This window comes from Narcine bancroftii, chromosome 1, assembly GCF_036971445.1.
Source record: "Narcine bancroftii isolate sNarBan1 chromosome 1, sNarBan1.hap1, whole genome shotgun sequence".
Classification (NCBI taxonomy): domain Eukaryota; kingdom Metazoa; phylum Chordata; class Chondrichthyes; order Torpediniformes; family Narcinidae; genus Narcine; species Narcine bancroftii.
The window spans coordinates 393,024,477-393,051,426 of NC_091469.1; the positions used below are offsets into that span (position 1 = coordinate 393,024,477).

Consider the following 26,950-nt stretch of genomic DNA (forward strand, 5'->3'; position numbering starts at 1 on the left):
TCATTAATGGTTAACAAGGCTTCACTCAATGAATTTTCCAGATAAATTACCCTGCTTTCACTGAAATTACAATAATTCATTTTCTCCACTTTTAATATTGTTTACTGAATTAATTAGTTTATTGTGAAATATTTTGTTTGCTGAGACCTTGTGTCCCCACCGACAGTCAAAGCATGAAATTTAACATGCTTTATTCAACTTCCTCATGTAAACCAGGATAATAAAAGCAGACTTTGTGACATTTTGGAGCATCATAACTTGGTCTTACTCTAACTCATTGACAACCTACCCCATGATGCTTTTCAGCAAGCTCACTAGAATGGAGTCCAGCAGGAATCAGAATTTCCATTTTAACTAGGTAATTTTCTAGAAATTGCAGTGACCTTACTGCTATTCCAGCTGTTATCAAGCTAACTTGTGTGACCTATTACATCAGTAACTTGGTGTATTAGTACCACACAAAGTATTTGCCAAACAATTTAGAAAATAAGATGAATTGTACTTGAAAAGCTAAAACTTTCTACTGAAATTATGATCCATTTGTCTACTTGAACATATTGTATGTCAAAGTATTCAATACCTGAGTGACTAAGAATCAAATTTCTATATGGCCACTAAACTGATGGCCTATAGCTTCTGATATGCACATTTGGGCACCATCTGTTTTACCAGATGATAAAGTTTTAGTTGCAAAGAGTTCTGGTCATAAACACAACTGTGCACATACATAGTTAAAAAAAAATTAAGAGCTCTATTTCTCTTCTAAACCTACAATAAAGTACAGACTTAACTAATTGTCAAGTGAAATGTGCAAACTGACCAGAGTTTTAAAGTGATGTCTCTTGCGATTGCTTTGGTGTAAGCAAAGAACATTGTTAAGTTTGGGCAGCCACCAGTGGGGGAATGGAAAATGCACATATTGCCTAGGAAGCTAAATTCAAGGCAATTGATGGTTGCGTGCCAAGGAGATAATTACTTGTGATACAAAAAATTTGGGCAGTGATCCAAGTTCGAAACTAGCACTGACTGTAAGGAATTTATGTTTTCCTCATGTCTCCGTGGGTTTTCTCCAGGTGGTCTAGTTTTTCTCACCCTTCAAAATATATGGGGGTTGTTGATTAACTGGAATATTTGGACAGCACAGGCTTGTGGGCCAAAAGGGAGGGACTGTAACTGTGCAGTACATTAAAAAAAACACTGGGGCAGTTGTAGGTCTGAAGATCAATTTCTTGGAGCCATGGAGAGTGATGGCATTTGGGCAGGAAGGCTATGGAGCATGTGTTGTCCTTTGCAAAGCTAAGTGAAAATACGAGAGTAAGGAAGCCAGTAGTCTTGTGTACTAAGATTTTCAATATTGTCAGGATCCTGTACTATCTCACCCACTAGCTAATCCTGGGTGGTTAACTACTTAGCAGGAAGGAGACAGAATTAATTTAAAAAGTCAACACTTCTTTACACCTTTCTTGGAAGATGGCAAATGTATGATGAACTCCAGCTTCTAATAATGACCATCTTAAATGTGAGAGAAAACAAAGCAAAACTTACTCGTACATATATGTACATAACCCTAACTTGGTTGACTGAATTTTTCCTAAACAGCCGCATTCACTCACAAACCTAACAGAAAGATATCAGTTATTTATAATGCCTAGAGTGTAAGCAGGAAGTGGTGGAGGAGAGGCCATCCACCTGTAAATTGTTAATCTCCACACCATTTTCCTGCCAGAGCTCTTGCTTCCCCAAAAAGCTCTCATATGCCATGCTCCCAAGCTACTCAATCTCTCTTCAGAAAATAATCTCTTTAATTCAAGAATGAATTTACAGAACCTTCTCCACCCTGACTCCAAATTTCTTTAAAATGGAGGCCAATATTTCTATTTTGGGGTAGGGGAGCACAGTGGCAAAGTCTGTAGAATTGCTACCTCACAACTCCTGCATCCTGCAGTCAATCTCAACCTCAATTATAGTTTGCTTAGAGTTTGCACATTCTCCCTCTGTACACAGGATTTCCCCATGTATGCTGGAAAAACTCAGTGGTCAAGGAGCATCTGCAGAGACAAAGAGAGCAAGTTGTCATTTTCGGGTTGGGATCCTTCCACGAATGCCAATGAAATAAAGTCAATGAGGGCCGTCCCCAGGTTAAGAACGCTTGATTGATGATGATCCTGGCACAAGATCAAGCTCCCTTGAATTCACAGGTCAGAGTTTATACCTATGAATGGCAGAATTAGTTTACTCTCTCCACTTCTTGTAACTTTTTAATCAGTCTTATGTGATTTTACTGCTATTTGTTCACATGCTGTGGAGGTATGGTTCAATATTGAATGATTTTGGTGTATTTTCAACTTATAGATGTCTGTACTAACGGATCCCATTCACTACCCAGGGATGGCTGTAAATACCAGTGAGGGGGCTGAGTCAGTGACTGACAGATGATAGGTGGAATCCATTAGGGAGGAGATGATGGATAGATAGAACCAGATTGTGAGTAGGGAGATGGGTTATGTGAAAGGAAGAAGAAAACGAGTAATCGGGTGTGTGGAAGGGGGTAGGGTGGGTAATTTTCCTGAAATTGGAAACCTCATCATTAATTGAAAGCTTCTCAAGTGGAATACAAAATACCGTTTGTAATGCGACTGATCGCACTCAGAGACTTGAGAGGAGCACAGATACACTTTTAATAGCTTACAATCAATGGCCGGTATATACAATAGTCCTCAGGTGAATCTGAGATAAGGTGGGAAAACCAAGGTCTATATTGGGGTAGGTGAGGGTAGAGCCAAGGGAGGAGTCAGCCATCTGAACCACACACAGACAGTGAATTCCAATTCACTGCATTCACCCCTTCCTTCAGAAGAGAACCTGTGGGTGAAAAACAGAGACCATACATTCAAAACAATAATAATTTACAAATATTTACAAGTTCATTCTGTCAGAAGGGCTAGTTGTTCCAGTTGAGCGCCTCAGTACTGGTGGACTTTAGGCTTCTTGAACTTCCTGGACCTCCTGTGGTGCTAAGTTACTGGGTGTCAAGGGCTCCACCTCTGGTCGCAGAGTGGATTGAGCCTCTTCCCAAACTCTGTCTTCTGGAACCCAAGGTGGAGTACTTGGTGGTCCCTTGCTTGTTTGAGACGTTGGATCCTCAGTTTTTGAGGGTGCTAGGTCTCTGATCGAGACGGTGTCCTGTCTGCCATCAGGATATGGCACGTAGGCGTACATTGGGTTGGCATGCAGCAAGTGGACCCTCTCAACCAGTGGGTCTGTCTTACTCCTCCTCAACGTGCCTTCTCTGCAGGACAGGCTCTGGTACCATTAGCCAAGTCGGGAGGATAGTCCCACATGTAGATTTCCTCTGGAAAGTAAACTTTAGCTTGTGAGGAGTTGTGTTGGTCACCATGCTGAGAAGCGACCTTATGGAGTGAAGTGCAACGGGTAGGACTTCTTGCCAGCGTGAGTCTGGAAGGCCTTTGGACCGGAGATCCAATTTCACGAGGAGCAACAAGATATCGATAGCGAGCAGCATGGAGAGGCCTGGGCCTGCATTTTGGGACTTGGGCACTGATTCGAGGATCGCACACGTGGTCGCCCTCTTTGAGTTTGGGTTCCCCTAGGCCTGGCAGACCTTTACCCAGTACCCACTTACCGCATCCTGAACATACAATGTCCTTCGCAGAGCATTGGTGCTCTGCCCATCCACAGAAGTAGCATCACTGGTCGCGTGTGGCCGCAGCAGTTGGTGCTGAGGCTACAGGGGTCGCCGGTGCCCCACTGACCTGGTCTTCCAAAAAAGCGCCACTTTCTCTCATGAGGTCGTCAGCTCCTAGTTGGGGCTGTTTGAGTGTGTTCGCCTGCTCTAGAGTGCTGGCCAAATCCTCCTTCCCCAACTCCAGCAGCTGCTGCCTCACATACCTTGACCTCGCTCCTCCCACAAGGGTATCCTGGATTTGTTCTTCCTGTCTCATCCGGGCTGTGGCTGGTTCGTAGTGGCATTTCCCAGTCAGGCCCCACAGTTCAAGGACATAATCGTCTAGCGACTCACCTGGGCGTTGCCAACGTTGAGAGAGCCAGTGTCTCACCAGCACCATTCTGAGCTCCCATGTAGTGGGCCTTCAAGCCTTCTATGGCAGAATCGTATGTTGCACAGTCCCTGATGAGAACGAAACCCGAGAGAGAACTCGACTCGAGAGAGAAGTGCAAAACTCCAGAGACTATCGGAATTGAAGAATCTTGTGTGGCCATCAGATAAGACTGGAAACACTCCAGCCAGTAGGCAAATTCCTCTGGGGACAGAGGGTCGACCTGGATCATACCTGGCATCCATCCTGCTTCAAAGTTAAGCTATTAAAATTGTAACGTGACAGATTGCACTCAGAGACAAATGAGGAGTACAAACATGCTTTTTATAGCTAACAATCAATGGCTGGTAGACACAATAGTCCTCCGGTGAATCTGAGGTAAGGCGGGAAAACCAGGGTTTATATTGGGTTAGGTGAAGGTGGAGCCAAGGGAGGAGCCAGCCATCTGATCAATACACAGTCAGTGAATTCCTGTTCACTACACTATTTGTCCTCTTTATAGCAATGTAGGAATTAGAGGTCATGAGTGCAGGAGTGGGAAGGAGAGTTAAAATTACATTAAACCTAAAGTTCAAGTTGGCAGCTGTGGACAGACTGCAATTATTCTGCAAAATGGTTGCCTAGTCAATGCTTGGTTTCATTAATGGATGCCACACAAACAGTTTTATAAAGGTTCTTCAGTTTCCTCCCACATCCCAAAGAAATACAGACATGTAGGTTAAATGCCCACTGTAAATTTCTACTTACATGCAAGAGCTGGAATCTAGAGGGAGTTGATGAGAATGAGGGAAGAATAGATTACTAGTAAAATTAGTGGGGAATTGGGTTGGTCTGCAAATCAGCATTGACTCTATGGACTAAAATGACCTTTTTCTGTGCTGTAAGAAAATATATGAAATGCTACATGAAAAACTGTAGTACATAATCCAGGTTTAGTCTCATTAGGATTGCAAAGTGTCCATCCCTCCTATTCAAATAATAGAATTTGGAGCTATCTGGAGTGTAAATGCCTCAAGAGGTGTTAACAATGACAAGGAAATAGATAGCCAAAATGTTGCTGCTCAATTCATCAATTTTGCCCGTTCCTCTCATGTTCTAAATGAAACAAATTTTATGTATGCCACTCTTTGTTTCAGAAATTTTACTTCAGTGTTCAACTTTGAATAATTATCCCAGCCTCAGTCACATTGGTAGTACATCACAATATCTCAAAGCAATAATTATTTCTATTGATCACCTAACTGATTTTAAATCAAGTTGAAAAGAAAAACTGTTGGGTAAATATATGCCTAATATTCAGGACAGTTTTTTTTTATTTTCCAGCAAAGTTTTCTGAACCAGGGTTAAAGGACACAATTATGAAAGGGAATGAGGTGCATTGAAAGTGGCAGCCCGATAAAACGATTAAAAACATGGAATGCTGGGTACAAAATTATGATAAATGATCATGGTAATCCTTCATAAGACATGGGTAAGGTCACAATTGGATAATTGTGTTCAGTTTTGGGTGCCCCAATACATGTAATGTGAAGACTTTGGAAAGGTTTTAGAAATAACTCAAAATGATTCAAGAAAAGGAGTTTAATGAAGTGAACATGCTGGAAAAGCAGTTATTGTCTACAATGCATCATCAGCCGGGAGGTCGAAGGAAAATAGAAATGCTTTAAGGAGTTTGTTTCCTGACACCCACGCTCTATAATATAAAAGAACTCTCCTGCATCTCTTGGATTCAAATCCAATTTTAAAATATTGAAATGTTCACAGCAAATTATTGGGATCATTGAATATTTTCTTATAAAAGGTCAATGAATTTGGTAAATAACCAAAGAGTCGATACTATTCAAGAACATTTGTTAGTAAACTTATAAATCAGAACTTTAAGCTGTCTTGCTCTTGCATTCAAACAGGAATTATTTGTTTTCCTTTGTAACTATTTAAATTAAATGTCTATATTTTAAGGGATCTCAACAATTAATATTCAGACACAAAATCAGCTCCTTTATAAAAACTGAAGTAACGCATGAACAAACACCATTAAAGGAAACATTTCTACTTACAGATTCTAAGTCTTATTAAAGTGTGTGAAATATTCATGTACACACACATATACACAGAATAAAAATCTGATGAAAAATGTTGCAAATAATGTATTTATACCGTATTTTCTTGTATGATATTTAATGCTAAACAGGTGAGACATTAAAATTAAATTTAGCTATTGAAAAACAATCTTCATAGTACCACTAATCTTATATAATTACTGTTTCATGTTAGTATTTTCCTGATAAAATCTGGACATTAATAGAAGACCTTGTTAAACCAGGCACCAAGCAAAACTTGTTACCATAAAGAAAAAGAGATTTTTAAATCAAGAGGGAAAAAAATCAAATCGAAAAGAAATGCATATTGAGTCAATCATAAAAATACAAGTTAAGCTTGTGTAGTTATTAACATATATTGTAAAAGTTTTCTTTACAATAATTTATACCAAACACCAAAGGTGGATGATTATTTCCTCAGTGTCATAAGTTTATCTTGATCATTATAAACTAAGAGGTCTTTCATGGCTTGGTTCAGCATCATGCTGAAGAAGATTGAAAAGAGGGTTGGTGCGAGAACACAGCCTTGCTTCACGCCATTGTTAAGGAAGAAGGGTTCAGAGAGCTCATTGCTGTATCTGACCCGACCTTGTTGCTTTTCGTGCAGTTGGATAACCAGGTTGAGGAACTTTAGGGGGCATCCGAGGCGCTCTAGTAATTGTCAAAGCCCTTTCCTGCTCATGGTGTCGAAGGCTTTGGTGAGGTCAACAAAGGTTATGTAGAGTCCTTTGTTTTGTTCTCTGCACTTTTCTTGGAGCTGTCTGAGGGCAAAGACCATGTCAGTAGTTCCTCTGTTTGCGCGAAAGCCGCACTGTGATTCTGGGAGAACATTTTCGGCGACACTGGGTATTATTCTATTTAGGAGACTTCAACAATGAAGACGCTGTTTACATCTGGTACTGCACGGATTGCAGTCTCTTCAATCTGAGGCGCCTGAAAGCTCACACCAAGACACAAGAGCAACTTGTCCGTGAACTACTCTTTGCAGACGATGCCGCTTTAGTTGCCCATTCAGAGCCAGCTCTTCAGCGCTTGACGTCCTGTTTTACAGAAACTGCCAAAATGTTTGGCCAGGAAGTCAACATGAAGAAAACTGAGGTCCTCCATCAGCCAGCTCCCCACCATGACTACCAGCCCCCCCACATCTCCATCGGGCACACAAAACTCAAAACGGTCAACCAGTTTACCTATCTCGGCTGCACCATTTCATCAAATGCAAAGATCAACAACGAGATAGACAACAGACTCGCCAAGGCAAATAGCGTCTTTGGAAGACTACACAAAAGAGTCTGGAAAAACAACCAACTGAAAAACCTCACAAAGATAAGCGTATACAGAGCCGTTGTCATACCCACACTCCTGCTCGGCTCCGAATCATGGGTCCTCTACCGGCATCACCTACGGCTCCTAGAACGCTTCCACCAGCGTTGTCTCCGCTCCATCCTCAACATTCATTGGAGCGACTTCATCCCTAACATCGAAGTACTCAAGATGTCAGAGGCCGACAGCATCAAATCCACGCTGTTGAAGATCCAACTGCGCTGGGGAGGTCACGTCTCCAGAATGGAGGACCATCGCCTTCCCAAGATCGTGTTATATGGTGAGCTCTCCACTGGCCATCGTGTCAGAGGTGCACCAAAGAAGAGGTACAAGGACTGCCTAAAGAAATCTCTTGGTGCCTGCCACATTGACCACCGCCAGTGGGCTGATATCGCCTCAAACTGTGCATCTTGGCGCCTCACAGTTCGGCGGGCAGCAACCTCATTTGAAGAAGACCGCAGAGCCCACCTCACTGACAAAAGACAAAGGAGAAAAAGCCCAACACCCAACCCCAACCAACAAATTTTCCCCTGCAACCACTGCAACCGTGTCTGCCTGTCCGGCATCGGACTTGTCAACCACAAACGAGCCTGCAGCTGTCATGGACATTTACCCCTCCATAAATCTTCATCCGCGAAGCCAAGCCAAAGAAAAGAAGAAGATAAACTAAGAACCATAAAAAAACAAACACAAACCTAAAGGGAAAAGTTTTGAAAAATTATAGTTTACACCTTCACAACACAAGTAAAATTGTTACTTAAAAGAAGTTTGTAATTTAATTAATTAGCCCAATGAAATTCAATGTTGATAAAACAAAAATGAAGACATGCACTAGGTTTTCTACAAGTTGTCCTAAATGCTGAAACCACCACAATGAATTCTATTTAAAATAAACAAGCATCCCTTCTACCTTAAAAATTTGGGCAGCACTGTGATACCGGCATTGATCCTAACCCAAGTGAAGGATTTTTATGTTCTCCCAATCATTTCGTTTGGGTGCTCCAATTTCCTCCTAAATCCTAAAAACACGCTGATAGGCTAATTCGCTACTGCAAATTATCACCTAGTTTAAGTAGCAAAAGAATCAAAGGAAAATTGAAAGGCAAAGTTCGGCTGCAGGCAAACAAGGGGTAATGGGACTTGTTGCAAATGATCCATTGGGAGCAGAATGGACTAAATGCCCTCATCTGTAATAATAAATAAAAGGTAGAATCTTGTTAGTAGACATATTCATAAAATTAATTATTCTTTAAGAGATCATCTCATGTGTTCCATACATCAAAGGGTAAACACTGAATAATCATTGCAAGAGAACAAACCCTGAAGGTTCCATGTCATGTACCGAATAACAGTTAGTCAAATAATTACATCTTTGGGGTTAGGATCAGTATATTTCAAAATGAGATAAAAAGAAAAAATAGCAACCAAAATAAACAGCCCCACTTTACTGAACAGTGCAAACAGAATTTCACATTTCAATTTGTCAATGGACTCCAACAATTTTTCTACAAATGTGCACGAGAAGATGCCAACTAGAAAAATATATCTGCACTGAAAGGAACATGAAACAGAACACTAATACAGCGCAACCTCTCAATTTACATAGAGGTAGTTACAAACAACAACAACAATAGAAAACATGGAAAAACATGTTTTGGACTACTGGGAAACACAGTGAATAATCCACATGCAGGATGCAATTGGAATGACTAAATGGTAACCATGTTTTGATTTTTGAATTTTCCAGATATTCCAGTTTGTTTGAAGAAGTGGAATAGAGAGGATACAATTCTGAATTTTGTGGGGAGATTTAGGGGACAGTGTAGGTCTACAGAAGTCAACCGAAGAAAGTTATTTCATTATGAAAGCGTCCGTCCTTGAAAGATTTTCACATGTAGTTTCAGTGAAAAGATTGTAAAATGTCCCTGAATTAATCAAGCATGATGACCGTAAAATCATGCTTGATTAATTCAGGAACATTTTACAATCTTTTCACTGAAACTACATGTAAAAAGGTTTCAAGGATGGACACTTACAAAACACTAATAAACAAATAAGTCTTTTTTTCTAAACGTTCAAAGAAAGCAACTTTTTTGCTACCAGACCAAAGTGGATAATGATAATTCCAATTCTTTCTGTAAGTGACAGCTAAATCTAGATATCTCTCCCAGCTATCTGAAATACCTACAGCCACCATGCAACTTAAAAATAGCACCATCGACTCCACAAATCATCCAAATTCACAAGGATAAGTGAACCAATGTCAGTGTGTTGTCCCTGCAAGCATCCCAGACAGTGAAGCCCTGGTTACTTTCATTCAGCTACACCAGATGGGGCAGCTCAGATTTAAAGGTTGGAAGAACAGGGAAAGGGTTCAAGCCTTCTCTTGGCTAATCCTCCATTCACTCTGTTTAGGAACCTGCATAAGTGATGGAAGAACATCATGTCTAAATGCACTCCAATCAACAACCTCTGCCCCATCCATGGAGAAATATAAAGGCCTTGAATTTGGCTTCAATAGCCACCTGAGAACACACAATAGTAGTGCAGAAACTTCACAGTTGATCCCAAGGGAATTGCCAAACAAAAGATTAAGTAGTTGGTAATCTGTAGTCACAACTGATTACCAGGAAGTGTGTATGTAATGAATGACATTAAAGATCAGTATTTAAGAAAACTTTGTGCAGTGATATTGCAAACCATGTGATCTCTGTATTGGAGTATAATGAAAACAATTAGAACAAATGTCAAACTGGCTTTCCAACATCTTAGAATTTCAGATATTCAAATAGAGCAAATCAGATTTGTTAAAAGAATTTCAAAGATAATTATAAAATAAATATCAATTTGTTAGTTACCTCACTAACATCATAAACCCATACATGTCCCTCTGAATCTCCAACGGCCACCTCTCTGCCAGTTGATGCCCATCTGACTCTATTTAGTGCAGATGTTTCCTCGACTGCTGCACTGGCAGTTGGCACCTAAAATGAATCAATATTAACATTGAGTTGTTTTACAAGTAATAACTAGTTTTTGATTTGTTAGCATTAACTTTTCCATTAATGGGATTCAGAAGGAAGCTAAATATATCTAATATATTGCCATGAAAACAGGTAAAATAATGTCTACTGTATGGTGTTACTTTACTTCATTACAGTGAGCACCTCTTATCTGAAGATCCAAAAACTGATTTTTTTTTAGCACCAACATGACATCACAAGTGGAAAAAAAATTCAACACCTGCTTTGCCCATGTGGGGCTCTGTCGGTGCAAGTTTTGATTACAATAACAGTTTAAAAAGATGAAATCTTTGCTTCTGGCCATAGTCGGAGACCGGTGGCGGCGTGGTGTTAGGGAACTGTGATGAGGTGCCAAGGACTGGTGGCAGGGGTGGGGAGATGTCAGGGAGCAGCAGCGGTGGGGGGAGGAAGAGGTGTTTGGGATCAGTGGCGGCAGCGGTGGGATGGTGTGGGGGACCGGTGGCGGAGAGGTGTTGGGGAGATGGTCTTCTTTTGAAAGCAGAGATTTTTTTTGTTAAGTACTAAACATTACTTCATGTGAATTTTCTACTTTTCATGTGAATGTTGCATCATGTCAGTGCTCAAAAAGCCTGTTATTGTTGGTTTTTGCTTTTTAACTGCTGATACAGGTATTCTTCAGATGCCACTGTGCTGCTTAGTTCCATTGTTCCAAAATTTTTAAAAAACCCAAAACCGAAAAGCATCTGATCCCAAGCATTTTGGATCAGGGGTACTCGACTGTACTATAAATGAAAACCATTACTTTCAAATTGCTTTTCATGAAAACCTTTAGTGATTTTTTTTTAAACCTGCAGTTCATATAATGGAGAGAACTGTCATTATTTATGTCTGGATTATCTTAAAAAAGATACCTGAACATTCGATCAACATCTTTCAAGTAAGACATATTCCATTAAAAATTAGAACAAAATGTTTTATGTAACAAATGAGAAAGACATAGAAGACCCCTGAAAACCAAACTTTGGAAACACTTCAATTTTGATATTAACTTGTATTCATCGGATTTTAATACATATTATTTTGTATAATGTAGCAGTAAACAATTCAAGCCAAAATTGATGTGAACAAAAGTTCTCACAGATTACAAAGGTATTTACTATCTGATAAATTATGGCTTCATTTAGATCCAGTTTTTAAAAATTCATCTTCAGTTTTTATTATGAATTTTTGCATTCAATAATATGAAGAGAATTAACACAATTACATTTGGGAAATATTCCAGTTCAAGTTGATATTTAAAGGTTGGCCTTGAAAGAACATGAAGAACAGAACGCTTCTCCTGTCTCCTTTCAGACAGATATGATAAATTCTCACCCAGTCCTTTAATCATATACAATTAACACCTTTTGTTGGTCTCAATTCCTCCCCATTGTTTGAATTCTGAGACTTTCTGATATATTCTGCCTTTTCTGATTTTTCCTTGAAGTAGGGCTCAGGCCTGATACACCAGCAATATATCTTTGTTTCCGATGGATGCTAAAAAGACCAGCGGAGTTCCTCCAGCATTTTGGTGTGTTAACTCAAGGCTTCCTCCAATTAATCTGTTCATGGTTGGTTATCTACCTGAGCCATTCTCCCAGATATTTTCATATTTCCCAAATTTCATCTTTTTTTTTAGATTTCCAACATTCCCAGATGTTCAAAAATTGAATGATTGAGTATCCACAACTCTTTGGAATAAATAATTCCAAAGATTCACAATCCTTTCATGAAAGAAATTCCTCACTAGATCCAAAATAGATCTAGAAGCAATAAAAATCTTTCATTCCTAGAATCAAGTGAATTTAAGATGCTCTCCTGAAACAATGAATCAAATCTCTAGATAACACTACAGGTGCTATCAATGTGACTCCAACCCTCTGATTAACAGGTCATAGAATCAGAGTTAGAATACTTTAAAAATGCACAGGTTTTATCAGTTAATTAATGTATTTGAGCAGCAGAGGGCTCATGTTCTGGAAGGGCCTGCGACCATACTGCATCTCAAATTTTTAAAAAAATCTCCATGCCAGCAAAGTCACCTACTCGAGCATCTCCCATTTGTCTGTATTCATCCTACATTTCTCCAAACCTTTGTTATCCATTTACCTGTCTTTTTAACACCACTACTATACCCATCTCTACCATTTCCTCTGGCTACTCATTCCATATACACACTGACCTCTGTGTAAAGGTGCCCCTGAAATCCCTTTTAAATCTTTCCTCTTCACCTTAAATCTATACCCTCTAGTTGTAGACACTTCTACCCTGATAAAATGATTGTATTTACTGGCATCCATGCCCCTCATGATTATAAACCTCTTTAAAAGGACTGGATTGGCTTTTATTGGAGCAGTGGAGGCAGAGGCCGACAGCATCGAATCCACGCTGCTGAAGATCAAACTGCGCTGGATAGGTCACATCTCCAGAATGGAGGACCATTGCCTTCCCAAGATCGTGTTCTACGGCGAGCTCTCCACTAGCCACCGAGACAGAGGTGCACCGAAGAAGAGGTACAAGGACTGCCTAAAGAAATCTCTTAGTGCCTGCCACATTGACCACCGCCAGTGGGCTGATCTCGCCTCCAACCATGCATCTTGGCGCCTCACAGTTCGGCGGGCAGCAACCTCCTTTGAAGAAGACCGCAGAGCCCACCTCACTGTCAAAAGACAAAGGAGGAAAAACCCAACACCCAACCCCAACCAACCAATTTTGCCTTGCAACCGCTGCAACCGTGTCTGCCTGTCCCGCATCGGACTTGTCAGCAACAAACGAGCCTGCAGCTGACGTGGACTTTACCCCTCCATAAATCTTCGTCCGCGAAGCCAAGCCAAAGAAAGAAGAAGGAGGCTGAGGGGGAACTGATAGAAGTGTACAAAATTACGAGGAATATTGAAAGATTAGATTATAAGAAATGTTTTCTCCTTGACAGAGGTGTCAAACCTGAGACAAAGGAGATTTAAAAGGGAATTTAGGAAATATTTAATCACCAAGTGGTTGGAATCTGGAGCACACTGCTTCCTGGTGGAGGTAGGTACTCTCATGACAGTTAAGTAGCATTTAGATAAAAAGGATACAAGATAGAGAGCTGGAAATTAAGTTTAGTATATATAGGTGCCCAATTGCCCACATAGACACAGTGGGTCAAAGAGCTCAGTTCTCTGTGCTATTTAATGCTGACTTTTTGGCAGATTCACTGGATTGATAATACTTTCTATGTGGAAAGATCACCTTACTTGTGTTTAAAAGAATGAAAGTTCTCTGAGATACTCCGGGAAGAACTGACAAAGCAGATACACAGAGGCTACTTCCTGTTGCACAAGAATATAAAACTAGATTGTTTAGTCTCAGAATTAAGGAAAATCAATTCAAACTGCGCATGTTGGAAATCTGAAATAAAAAATAGAAAATGACGTAAAAGCTCTTTCTGTGGGAAGAAAAACAGTCAACATTTCACTTAAAATGTTCATTGTTTCTCATTCTAAAGATACTCTTGACCTGTTGAGTTTTTATCATTTCAGAATAAATTATTTTGGCGAGTTGGATTCAGATAAGGAGAAGTTTCTTTGCACAGAAGGTAATAAATCTTTGGGATTTTTTTACGTCAGAAGGCTGAAGATGCTCAGCCTTTGAATATATTGAAGGATTCTGGTCACCAAGTAGGAATGAGGGGCAAGGTCCTGAATCACACACAATTTTACTGGATGGTGGAACTGGCATGAGGGATCATTTGATCTACTCCAATTTGTAAATAGCACATAATTCATCTCACCAGACACCTAGCCTATTATTGAAAAAATTCTACACTGATAATTAATTTGATCATACGCGTTCCATATTTAAGTTTAAATATTCCAAATACAGAGCAAAATGCCAACATTTTCAAGCTTCAGTAATGCAGTTACTTAAGTCAGATGAGGACTAAGTCAGAAAGGGTACGGTCATTTGAATTTCAAGTATTGGGGTTAACTGGTGACAGAAATGATAAATTATATAAATTATGAATGTTTTTGGTGCCACGCTGGAAATGAAAAGGTTAAGGACTTAAATAAACAGTTTTCATCAGGTAATTGAAACCAAAACAGGAGATGACTCAACTAAACCCTCCCATGATAAATGTTACCTAAATTTGGTGAATTTCACAAAATCTACCTGACAGCAATTCGACCTCCTCCTAAAACATAGCTACTGCAGAAAGAACTCTTCCCCACTCATATCCTGCAGCTGCATAGCTCATAATTAAAAAGGCTGCACCGCTTCCTGCTGTGGACACATCAAAAGATTTTTGTCTCCAGTCACTGACGTCCTGCTTGAAATGACTTGCCCACATTTTTTAGTTGATGTGGCATTAAGTAACAAAATTATATGTAAACTATGTACATGGATTAAAAATGAAAAAAAAAAATCAGGCTTAGAGAACAAACTGAATCCAAATTCAGCATGACAAAATGTATTAAGGCAAGGTTGATTTAAACAAGCATTTTAGAATTTTTCCTATTCTTAAGTTAATGAAACTAAGCAGAATTTTCCAAAGTGCTGCGATATTATTACAGAATGTACAAATTAAAAGATCCAAAAGGAATCTAAGCTACAAGCTGCAAACTAAACAGATTTCTTTCTTGACAAGATTGGAATTAAATTATTCACAAATCTACATTTTCAGTTCAGTGAAATTTTGTTGTTTAAAATTAAACTGACAAGGAATTTGGTAAGAAATCTCCAGCAGCAGCTAATGATTGCAATTTTTTTTGGAATACTTAAATCATATAGGGTTAACTTCTTCCTCACCTCAGTGTCATTATTGAGGTTCCAGAGGTCTAATCGTCCCATCCCATCCACACAGGCAAATAGAGCAGGATGCACTGGTGACCACATGACGTCGTAGACATAGTCTGCATTGTCTTCAAAGGAGTAGAGAGGCTTGTTGTGCTGTAAGGCGGAGAGAGCAAGAAGACTTTGTGGCGCTAGTACTGCCTGAGGCTGTCTGGCAAGTCTAATTAAAAACTTTGCACATTTTCAAAGTGTCATAAACCAATGAGATGAAAGTCTGCAAAGGTGAGAGCAACTTCAATACAACAGCTGCTTGGTAAGATAAATAATATAAAAAAAAATCCATAAGGACTTCACGAGAATGCCGAAGACAGGTAGACATATAGGCTTCCAGCTCACAATTCATTCACGACAAGTAGGAGGCAACATGTCCAAATGAATCAAACTGTGGTAAACCTGCTTTAAGTGAACTAGGCAGGGGAATTAACTGCAGACTTCCAGACAATAACCTGGCATTATAGATACAGAGTGCCATCTAGTGAAGAAAATTTGTGCAGCAGGCATGTTCTATTTGACATGAACTGGATTCCCCAGAGACAACATGACCTGCTCTGCTTATCTCCACTCTAGACATTTCATCTTCAATGTGGACACCTGCAAGGACAAACTTGCCAACATCAAAGCCAGAACAATCAACTTCACTGACCAACATACTGGCTACTGCTCATAGCTGTCATCCTCTCATAAGAAAAAAATATACTTAAATGAAAGATGCTTCTCCGTCCTTCTTTCTGCCCTGTCCCTCATACATTCAAGTGAATAGTTTCTCCTCTCCCACCCTACCCAATGCAACCTCTCTCAGAAGCTAATGCCTTTAATTCTAGATTTCTATTCCGTATTTCTAGATAAATTTAATTCTATTTAATTTTAGAGGGAAAATAAACCTGGATGATTTTGCTTTTATTGAAATGCCATGGACCATCACTACGTGTCTAATTGTTGCACCATGTTTTAGATCAAATTCTTATTTTCAGTTTTCCCAATGCTTTCTGCACTTCATCATTGCCTAAAGCTCTTGACAATCTGCCTGCGTGCGCACTTTCTCGCTCTCTCTCACACACATCACTTGGTGAATGCTTGTTGCTTTTACACTAGAGGCACAAATTTTATCATTTTTGATAGATAAAGCAAAAATTGATTCAAACTGAAGATAACAGACTGATCTTAGCCTGGCAGTGTACAACACTCAAAGATCATATCAAATCCAGGTATGATAGAAATGGATCTCTCTGGAGCAAAACAATAAGTTGCACTACAACTGGTGGAGGTAGGTACTCTCATGACATTTTAAAATTAAACAGAGAACTGAATTTTATTACTTCTTACATTGGCTCCTGCCATCTCACTGAGGGCAGAAACATCAAAGGCTTTGAATAAGTAGTGTTGTACACTGTTATTAAGCTTGATTGACAGATCATAAATCAGAAAAAAAGAGTAATGTAGCTTTTCATACTGTATGTGAAGTAGTCAATTAGGCCAGTATATGAAATTAATTCTCCAGAATCCAATGGTTCTCTCTATAAAAGGACTTAATAGCATGCTACCTTTTCTGGGTTACATTATTGTTAATAAAGGCTTATTAAAACATCAAATGAACTGCATGTTCAAGAAAGAACAATGTTAAAGATTCATACAAGGCCACAGACTGTTCAGCTCAAGTACACACCAAATATTAATCATCCATTTAAGCTCATCCTACTTCATTTGCCACACATTCCTATCAACTCCCAACAGATTCAACCACTCACCTATACACCATAAGAAATATTACAGTGGCCAACTGACCTTCTAACCCAAACATCTTTGGAATACAAAAGGAAACAGGAGCACGTGGAAGAAACCTATGCAGGGAGACATGGTAGAATTTGCAGACAGAATTGGAGATTATAACTGAACTGAGTCACTGGATTTGTGAGGCAGCAGGCTCTGATGAGTTATTCTGTGTACACTGCACTGCTATTATCTTTACTGAATAGTTGTAAACCAATTCCTGTAATACTGTAACAGTGGCCCATTTAGTGTTGCCTGCAGAGTGTTCATTCATTATAGATCTGTACATCCTGGAGTCTAAACAGTCACTGGCTGCACCTGCTCCAGGTGTAATGAGACAGTTCAGATCCTACGGTCTTTCTTATCACCAACTGGTAGGACGTGATGCAAGCTACTATCTCTCCCACTCTCTGTCTGGCAGCACACTTTTCCCCAGGTCATAGAGTTTTATATGATGACAAGCACAGAATTAGTCACTGGAACTGAAGTCATTACTGCAAAGAAATCTCTGCTACTTTCAATATGTATAGACACTTTAAACATGTCTGGACTCTTACCCAAGCCCCTCCAGAACCTTGAGATCTTCAGTTTCTCCCACCTTGTTACACCAAAACGTATTGAACCTTTCTCAGTATAATATTCCACTTGACAATTGTCCATCTGTTCTGCCAGCAGACATTCTCCGGTACCTGTTCTAATCAGCTCTATGCCACATTTCCAAATTTAAAGACATGTAAATTGTGAAATTTTTCTTACACATCCATATCATATTCATTATTATATGTCAAAAGAAAAACAATGGTCCTTGTACTGATACCTTGGGAATGCCAATAATTACAAGCCCCCAGTCAGAAAAGCAACAATTTGAGGCCAATTTCTTTTTCATGCCAACATGTGCTTCCAATTTTGCCAAGCAATCTTTCAGTTTCACTTGTCAAATACCTTGTGGAAATCAACAAGATAATATGTACACCATTCCCTTCATCAAACTCGCCCATTTTACAACTTCATAAAATTCATGCAGATTAGTCAAATACATTCTGCTTCTAACATATTCACACCCATTCCTCTTTGCTGAGAGAAACTTTTCTTTACTGCTCTCTACTGCCCCCACCCCTTCTAAACCTCCCCACAAACTGTTTCCTCTTTGCTGAGAGAAACTTTTCTTTACTGCTCTCTACTGCCCCCACCCCTTCTAAACCTCCCCACAAACTGATTAGGTTGTAGTTGCCAGACAGATCCTTGCACCTCCTTTTAAATTATGTTTTGCTGACATTGATCCCTTGATCACCTGCTCCCTTAACACCATCTCCATAGCTAAGAAAGCCCAGCAGCACCTTTACTTCCTGAGAAAGCTGAGGAAAGTCCATCTCCCATCCTCCATCCTCACTACATTCTACACAGGATGGATCAAGAGCATCCTGTGCAACTCCATCACCTCCTGGTTTGGAAGCTGTACCTCCTCGGATCGCAAGACCCTGCAGAGGATAGTGAAGTCAATGGAAAAGACTATTGGGGGCTCTCTTCCTACCATGAAGGACATTTACAACCCTTGATGGAGATGAAAGGCAATATGCATTGTGAAGGACTCCACACACCCCTCACATCTGGTAGGAGGTACCATAGCACTTGGGTCATTACGTCCAGAGAAGTTTTTTTTCCCCAAGCCATCAAGCTCCTGAATTCACAGAACATATATGAATAGTGTACCATGGACTTTTACTGTATACATCTTGATATTTAAATATTTCAATGTGTTTAACTTCTATTCTAACATATTTATGCAAATATGCTCCGTGGTCTTGGAGAAATACTATCTCGTCTTTACTGTGTGAGCACAGTATGAACAATAAAGGTGACTTCACTTGAGTGGAAGGTTGTTGTCACATCACTCAATTAGCTAATCTATGTCACTCCTGTACACTTCCTCATTGCCATCTGTTTTTCTGCCAACAACCGTGGTGTCATCAGCAAATTTGTAGATGGCATGTGAAATGTGCCTTGCCACACAGTCATGGGTGGAGAGCAAGGAGAGCAGGGAGATAAGCACACATGCTTGAGATGCGCATGTGTTGATTATCACTGAAGAAGAGATGTTTTCCGATAAGGAAGTCAAGGATCCAATTGCAGAGGGAGGTACAGAGACCAGTACTGAGGGAATGATGGCATTAAAAGCTGAGCTACAATGAAATAACAGCCTGATGTAGGTACTGCTGTTGTCCAGGTGATCCAGGGATGAGTTTGATTGTATCTGCTGTGGAATGATTGCAGTGGATCCAGAACTTTACTTAGGTACAAGTTAATTCTGGCCATGACCATCTGCTCAAAGCTTTTCATCACAGTAAATGTCAGTGCTACTGGGTGATAGTCATTGAGGCAGCTCACTCTGCTCTTCTTGGGAACCCGGATGATTGATGCCCTCTTGAAGCAGGTGGAAACCACCAACTGCAGCAATGAGAGATTGAAAATGTCCACGAACATTCCAGCCAGTTGATTTGCACATATTTTCAGTACACTGCCAAGTACACCATCAGGGCTTAATGCCTTGTGAAGGTTCACCCTCTTGAATGATGTTCTGACTTTGGCCTCTGAAACAGGTCACCAGCTTCAACAGGGATTTTCACTGGTACAGATGAATTCTGCTTTTCAAAGTGAGTATAAAAGGTGTTCAGCTCATTGGTAGTGAAGCATCACAGCCATTTATCATGTTGGATTTTGTCTTGCAATGATCTGCAAGCTCTTTCACAGCTGGCATGCACCTGATTCTGTTTCTAACTTCACTTATAATTCTTTCTTTATTCCAAAGATAGCCTTCCAGAGGTCATATACCTGGTATTCCTATTGAGATATGGATCACCAGTCTTAAACACCATCAATCTAGCCTTTAAAAAGGCTGCAAATCCTTTGGTTCATCCATGGCCTTTGGTTGAGGTCCTCATGGTACACGTGTGGGCACGCATTCATCCACGCAGATCCTGATGAAGTTGGTGACAGCTGTGGCACATTCATTCCAATTTCAAGATGAATCCTTTAATATGGATGTGTTGATATTCTAGGGCATGGAAATATTAAGGTGGAGGCGTTGGGCATCTTTAAAACCATGTCTCAGATTATTGTACCGTCCCCAGTCACAGGTAAGGTATCAGATGACGAGATAATAGTCATTAATGTCTCTCTGTTTAAGAAAAGCAAAAGGGACAAACCAGGAAATTATTTCAGTAAGCCTGACATCAGTGTTAGGAAATTATTTGAGAAGATTGTTTGGGACAGGATTTACTCATATTTGGAAAAGCAGAGAGTTTTTTGGGTCAGTCAGCATTGTGCAGAGAAGATCCAGTCAGATAAATTTCATTGCATTTTTTTTGAGGAAGCAAAGATGATAAGGATAGGGCAGTGAATTTTTCCTACATGGACTTTAATAAACTTTTGACAAGATGCCCCATGATAGGCCAGTTCAAAAGATTAAAATCACACAAGTTGCAGAAATTTGGCAAATTGGATATAAAACTTGTTTGGACATAGAAAACATAAGGTAATGGTGGAGAGTTATTTCTGACTCGAGTTCAGTATGGATCAGTGCTGGAACCTCTTGTATGTGAGATATACATGCATGAACCTTAATCTGGACAAAAGAGAAGTGTTGTATGGAGGTTAAATGTAAGAGGAAATGAACAGTAAATGGCAGGACCCTTAAAGACATCAATGAACAGAGAAATCTCAGGGAGGAATTCCATAAATCCCTGACAGTAGAAAATGAAGTGGATTAGGTGGTAAAGAAGACATAGATCATACTTACCTTAAATCAGACAGGGTGCAAATATCAAAGTTGAACATAAGCGGGGTAAAGGTCGAAGGAAGCTTGCAAGGTTAGCTTTACAAACACACTCAGTGATAGGTGCCTGAAATGTACCGATAGGGGAAGTGAGAGGAGCAAATGAAGGGGCCCGTTCCTGTGCTGTATGGTTCTCTGCTCAATATTACAAAGGCACAGAATCAGAATTTTACCACATGGAAACAGGCCCTTTAGCCCAACTCAACTATGCCAACTATGTCTACTTAAGCTCATCCAATTTGCCTACATTAGGCTCATATCCCTCTAAATCTTTCCTATCCGTGTACCTGTCCATATCTTTTAAATGTTATAATTTTATTCATCTCTACCGCTTTTTTTCCAGATTTCACATTTATTGTCAACATATACATTTTTTAATTTTTTAAAAATTTTCCACACTATGAACCATATTAATCAAAATAAACACAAACATATCCCTCTTGAAGATACACAGTGGCATTTTCTCCCCTTTTTCCCCCCTCCCTCCTCCAAACCCATGAAATGTTCAACATTTACAATACAATAAACCCATTAAACAATGTCATCACACAAAGAAAATAAACAAGAAAATTGTGTCATCTACTTTTGCACACTGGGTCAGTTCAGTTCGTCTTCTTCTCATTCTATCATTTTAGGGGGTGGAGGTCCATGATAGGCCCTCTCCGTTGTGTTCCATGTATGGTTCCCAAATTTGTTCAAATAATGTGATTTATTTTTTAAATTATATGTTATTTTTTCCAATGGAATACATTTATTCATTTCTATGTGCCATTGCTGTACTCTCAGGCTCTCTTCCGATTTCCAAGTTGACATTATACATTTTTTTGTTACAGCTAAGGCTATCATAATAAATCTTTTTTTGCGCTTCATCCAGCTTGAGGCCTAATTCTTTACTTCTTATATTACTTAGAAGAAAGATCTCTGGATTTTTTTGGTATGTTGCTTTTTGTGATTTTATTTAATGCCTGATTTAGATCTTCCCCAAAACTTTTTCACTTTCTCACATGCCCAAATTGCATGTACTGTTGTTCCCATTTCCATCTTTCAGTGAAAACATCTATCTCAGGGGTGGGGTCTCAAACTCAATTTACCCGGGGTGTCTGGGTGAGGCTGGGCCGCATCAGGTTTTCCACAAGAAAAACTCTTACAAAAACATTCCAATGTTATCAAATGTCTTTATTTTTTATTTTTTAACACAAAATAAGATGAAAAAAATAAATAAATTAACAATTCATAAGAAAAAAAATAAAATCAATCAGTAATAAATAAATAAAATGAAAATAATAATAATGAAAATAATAATTATACAGCAGATATAGAAGACTGAAGAAACCACATATAGTTCCTGACTGGAGAAATGTAATTATTATTATTCAGATTCAAATGTCTGTATTAACATTTCTTTAACCTTTAACTTTCTGAACATGAATGGAACATTGAACATAAACTGTTATGAACATGTCTTCTTCTGCCTACTTCTTACTGCTAGAGATCTGGGAGCGCTTCCTCTCGCATAGCCGAGCCACATTTGGCAGTTGAGACCCTCAGTAGGACTTGAAGATGCTCGTCAGTAAGTCTGGACCTGTACTTGGACTTACTGAAGTTCAAGGTAGAGAAGAGCTTTTCACACAAGTATGTGCTCCCAAAAAGACACATGGTCCGCTTGAACATTCGGGAAAGCTCAGGGAAGCTGGGGGACAATTCTCTCAAAAATTGCCCAAGCTTGTCTGCTTTTCCATTCACCTCCCTGAACTTGGTTTTGAGTTCAGAGTTGCACTGCAGGTCAATGAGCTCCATTTGAAGCACAGGAGGGGTATCTTGCACATCAAAGGAGAAGGGGTCCGCAAAAATTTGAAATGTGGCTCTGTGCATCTTGAAGTCTGCAAATCTGTGATCAAATTCCTCCTGTAGCTTCAAAATGACATCCACGTACTTCTCACCACTGAATGGTGTGCCTGAATCCATGAGTGCCTTGCATGCTGGGAAATGGCAAAGGTTTGTCTGAGAAAGCTCGGCTTTCCATAACATAAGTTTCACAGAGAATGCTCTCACGTTGTCATAGGCAGCACTGACAAATTGCCCCTGGCCTTGTAACTTCTTGTTTAGTACATTAAGCTCATGTGTAATATCAACAAGAAAAGCTAAGTCTATGAGCCATTTGGAATCACTTAGCACGGGAACAGCAACCCCATCTTTCTCCATGAAGGCTTTCACTTCCGCTCTCAACTCAAAAAACCTCTTCAATATGTTTCCCCTGCTGAGCCAACGTACCTCGGTGAAGTAGAGCACATCCCCATAATCTGACTCCATTTCCTCTAAAAAAGCACCTTCTGTGCTTTAAGCTCCTGGATCTGATTTGGTTGATGCATTTCACAATGACAGACATCACATTGTCAAACTTCAGGCATTTGCTGCAAAGAGCCTGCTGATGGATAATGCAGTCCAGAGCAATGGCCTCCTCCACACTCTCCCCTTCCAGATTTTTTTTAACAAGTGCCACCAGTCCATTTTTGGCATTCATTGATGGCGCTCCATCGGTTGTTATTCCAACAAACCTCTTCCTTGGCAAACCGGCATTCTCAATGGCATCACACAGCTGGTAAAATATCTCCTGAGCAGTGGTCTGGCCATGCATTGGAATTACTGTGAGCAACTCCTCTGAGACTTCAAAATTGTCATCAACACCACGAACATAGATTGCGAGCTGGGCAGTGTCAGTGATGTCTGTGGTCTCATCAAGAGCAACTGAGTATACACTGAAACATTTTGCGTTGAAGTTTCAGTGTTTAGCTGATGCATCTTTTCCACTTCTTTTTCTGTCCCGCTGAGCAACAACTTCCGGGTTCAGACTGGACGCCGCGGAAATTGCACATGTGCCGCGTGCATATAATGACAAATAGAAAATGCACACAAATATGCTTATATTCGCAATAAGCCCAGCCGATGTCCCGCCCCCGAGAGCAATATACCCCACCGTGATTGTTAGGTTCGTTCAGCTCCGCACACAACACTGAAAAGTGCCAATCATATCAAACTCGCGGGCCGCACTAACATTAAACTTTCGTATTAAGGCGGGGCCACAAACTATCGTGCCCTCTTGTTTTAGATTCTTCCTACATTGGTAAAAAGACTAACTATTGACCTTATTGAGGTCTCCAGAATTTATAAACCTCTAAAAGCCCCAAAAACTTCCCCCGCCTCCCTCCTTCCCCCCATTCCTCTTTCAGCCTTCTATAATTCAGCGAGAAAGGTCACAGCCTTTCTTATAATCCTTATAATTCAAGCCAAACATTCCTGGTTACATTTTTGTGATTTATTTCTGTACCCTTTCCAGCTGGATGGGTAGAACTACAATGTGGTCTCACCAACATCTTGTTCAGTTGTAATGTGACATGCCTGCTCCTTTACTGAATACCCTGTCCAATTAAAACAAGCAGGCCAGAAATCTTCTTCACCACCATGTCTACCAGTGTTGTCACTTCCACAAAGCTGACTACCTGCCCATTTGCCATTCCTTGGCCCATTTCCCCAGTTCATCTAGATCATGTTGCAATCTCAAGATAACCTTTGTCACTTTTCACTGCACCATGAATTTTACTATCGTTTGCAAACATTCTAACCATGTTCTAATATGGTGAAGTGCAAACTGAGAAAGGAAAACACAAGTTCTCAAACAACCAATTCATCTCCCACCTGTAGCAGTCTATAGATTCCACATGGAATTCATTAGTCACATGAAAACCCACAGGAATCTAGTGGAAGGAAGCATGTACAAGCGACTCAATACAGTGGGTACAACAATATCATTCAGGAATAGTCCCAGCTTATTAATCACAAAAAAAAATCTGTGCTGCATCATCTAAATGTAAAAATTTAATTTTTGCATTAAAAAAAACTCATTGCAGGCTTGTACCTCATTGTTCCAACAAATATTTAACAAATGAATACTACCTGTGATCTTCACACAAAAAAAAAGTTGTGGGAAAGCATTTACTTTTGATCTGGGTATTTCCTCCTATGGACCTCCTCAGTCCTCTTGTTACTCAGTGCCTCTTTTCTCCACACCCTCAAGATATCAGGATTTTTTTCTTTCTTCATCCCACTCAGGCTGCCCAAAACTATAGCATTAAACTTGCATGAAGCAACATTCTTTGTTTTTTTTAATTAAAAAAAATGAAGCCACAAGGAGAGAAATGCTGCATAGTTAGAAGAGTTTCAATGTGCACCAAAGTCACACTGACACAACATACACAGATGTGGATTTGACTTGGGAGTGATGCAGCTTGTATCTCAAACTTAGTGAAGGCACTGAAGTTAATCCATCTAAAATGGCAGAGGTGAGGGGAGAGAAGATGAAGCAGCAATGATTGAGTGTTTTATTAAAAGTTAGATCTATGTAATCTACAGTAACTAAAAACATACCAGCCAAGAAAGTTCAGAAAGCACACATTTCATTAAACAGGGCAGCTGGAAAATATTAACATTGCATAAACATGAAGAAACAAAAACCCTCAAGTGTTCAGGCACTGAATAATGTAGCAAACTCTGGATTTACAAATTAGTTAAGAAGTGGAAAAAGTCAGGAAAATCTAAATCCACAATGCACAATATCTTGGTAAAGAAATTATGGCCGAGAAAAGATTCAAAATTACAAATCTGACTGTCAGATACGAGGAAGTACATCTTACCTTGGTGGTCCACAATTTGACCGTCCAATCAAATGAAGAGGTGACAAAGAGATGAGAGAAATCAATCTGTCCCACAGCCATGTGGCAGTTGATACCAGTCACTGGACCTTGGTGTCCCTCAAACATTTCACCAATACCGGCCTTACTGGAAAACAAGTTTTAGTTGCAGTAACTCATTGACTGGGAAAATAAATATGTATTCTTAATGCATTCTTGTGGCCCAGCAGACATAAATTGACCACAATTTTCCATCTGGTTCAATTGTTATAAAAAAAATGACAAGTCACAGCTCTGTTGCTTCAGCTTGATGTACATTATCCCAGGAAAAAATAAAGTTGCATGGCAACTTACAACAAGACTCTCCAACAGCTCATATTGATCATTCTAGTATACTGCTGAGTTACATCCGTGAAAAAATACAAAAAAAACAGCTGTTGAGTTTTTAAATTTTTTTTAATCTCAGAAATTAAAGCTAAGAATGCAAGAGTTATACACATGAAGAACCAAATATCCACATCTTCACAAAACAATGTTTTGATTAAACTCCAAGAGGAATTCCTTGGAGAAATTATAATATTTATGTCTTTTCATGCAAATTCTAAAATATTGAAATATTGTTTAAAAAGGTGTTTTATTCAAATGCTGACATCAAAACAAGCATTTTATATACATACACACACACACACACTAAAGCAAAACAACACACACACATATTCACAGAGAGATGGGTGCCTAGAATGTATTTTTAGGGGTGGCAGAGTAGGCTGGTACAACAGGAAAATTTAAAATATAGATTTCTGAAAAATAGAGGGTATGAGTGTGAGGCAGGGAAGGATTGCGTTACATAGGTAACACCAACATTGTGGGCCAAAGGGCCTGTACTGTGTTGTAATGCTTTATGTTCCAGGTCATTTTACCATTAAGCAATGGTAGAATTTATTTTATGGTTGGCTACTCCCAGAGAACACAAGTGTGGGCTAATGAGGAAATCATAGATTGAAATTTTTGATTTTCCAATTACAGTATTTTAATAAATGCTATGAAAAAATATTTCATCGAATGTTCTATGCACAGTCCCAGTCTGCAGAATCAGACATTGTAGCAAGAACAGGGGAAAGCTCAGGAGGAAATTCATTGCAGCCAATAATTTTTTTTTAACAATAACTGAGCAAAATCAACTCATAATCAAAGAACACACTTTAAAATGCCAAAAACCATAACACATTTAAAGCTTGGGACTGAGCATCCACAAATAAACAGCAATAAGGAAGTAGTCAGTGGTGGTGCTTCCCTGAAACTTGGTTCTCCCTTT

General features: G+C 39.5%; 1 protein-coding gene across 4 annotated transcripts in view; it reads right to left on the reverse strand.

Annotated features, from left to right (window-relative positions):
- LOC138751430 (cytoplasmic dynein 1 intermediate chain 1) overlaps window positions 1–26,950 on the reverse strand; it is a 245,354-nt gene that overhangs the window by 1,475 nt on the left and 216,929 nt on the right. For all 4 annotated transcript variants that reach the window (XM_069913678.1, XM_069913677.1, XM_069913679.1 and 1 more), the window contains exons 14-16: window positions 25,639–25,783; window positions 15,307–15,447; window positions 10,354–10,479 (exon numbers count right to left, since the gene is read on the reverse strand). In XM_069913678.1, the coding sequence (XP_069769779.1) occupies window positions 10,354–10,479; window positions 15,307–15,447; window positions 25,639–25,783 (412 nt within the window). The remainder of the gene's footprint in view (window positions 1–10,353; window positions 10,480–15,306; window positions 15,448–25,638; window positions 25,784–26,950) is intronic.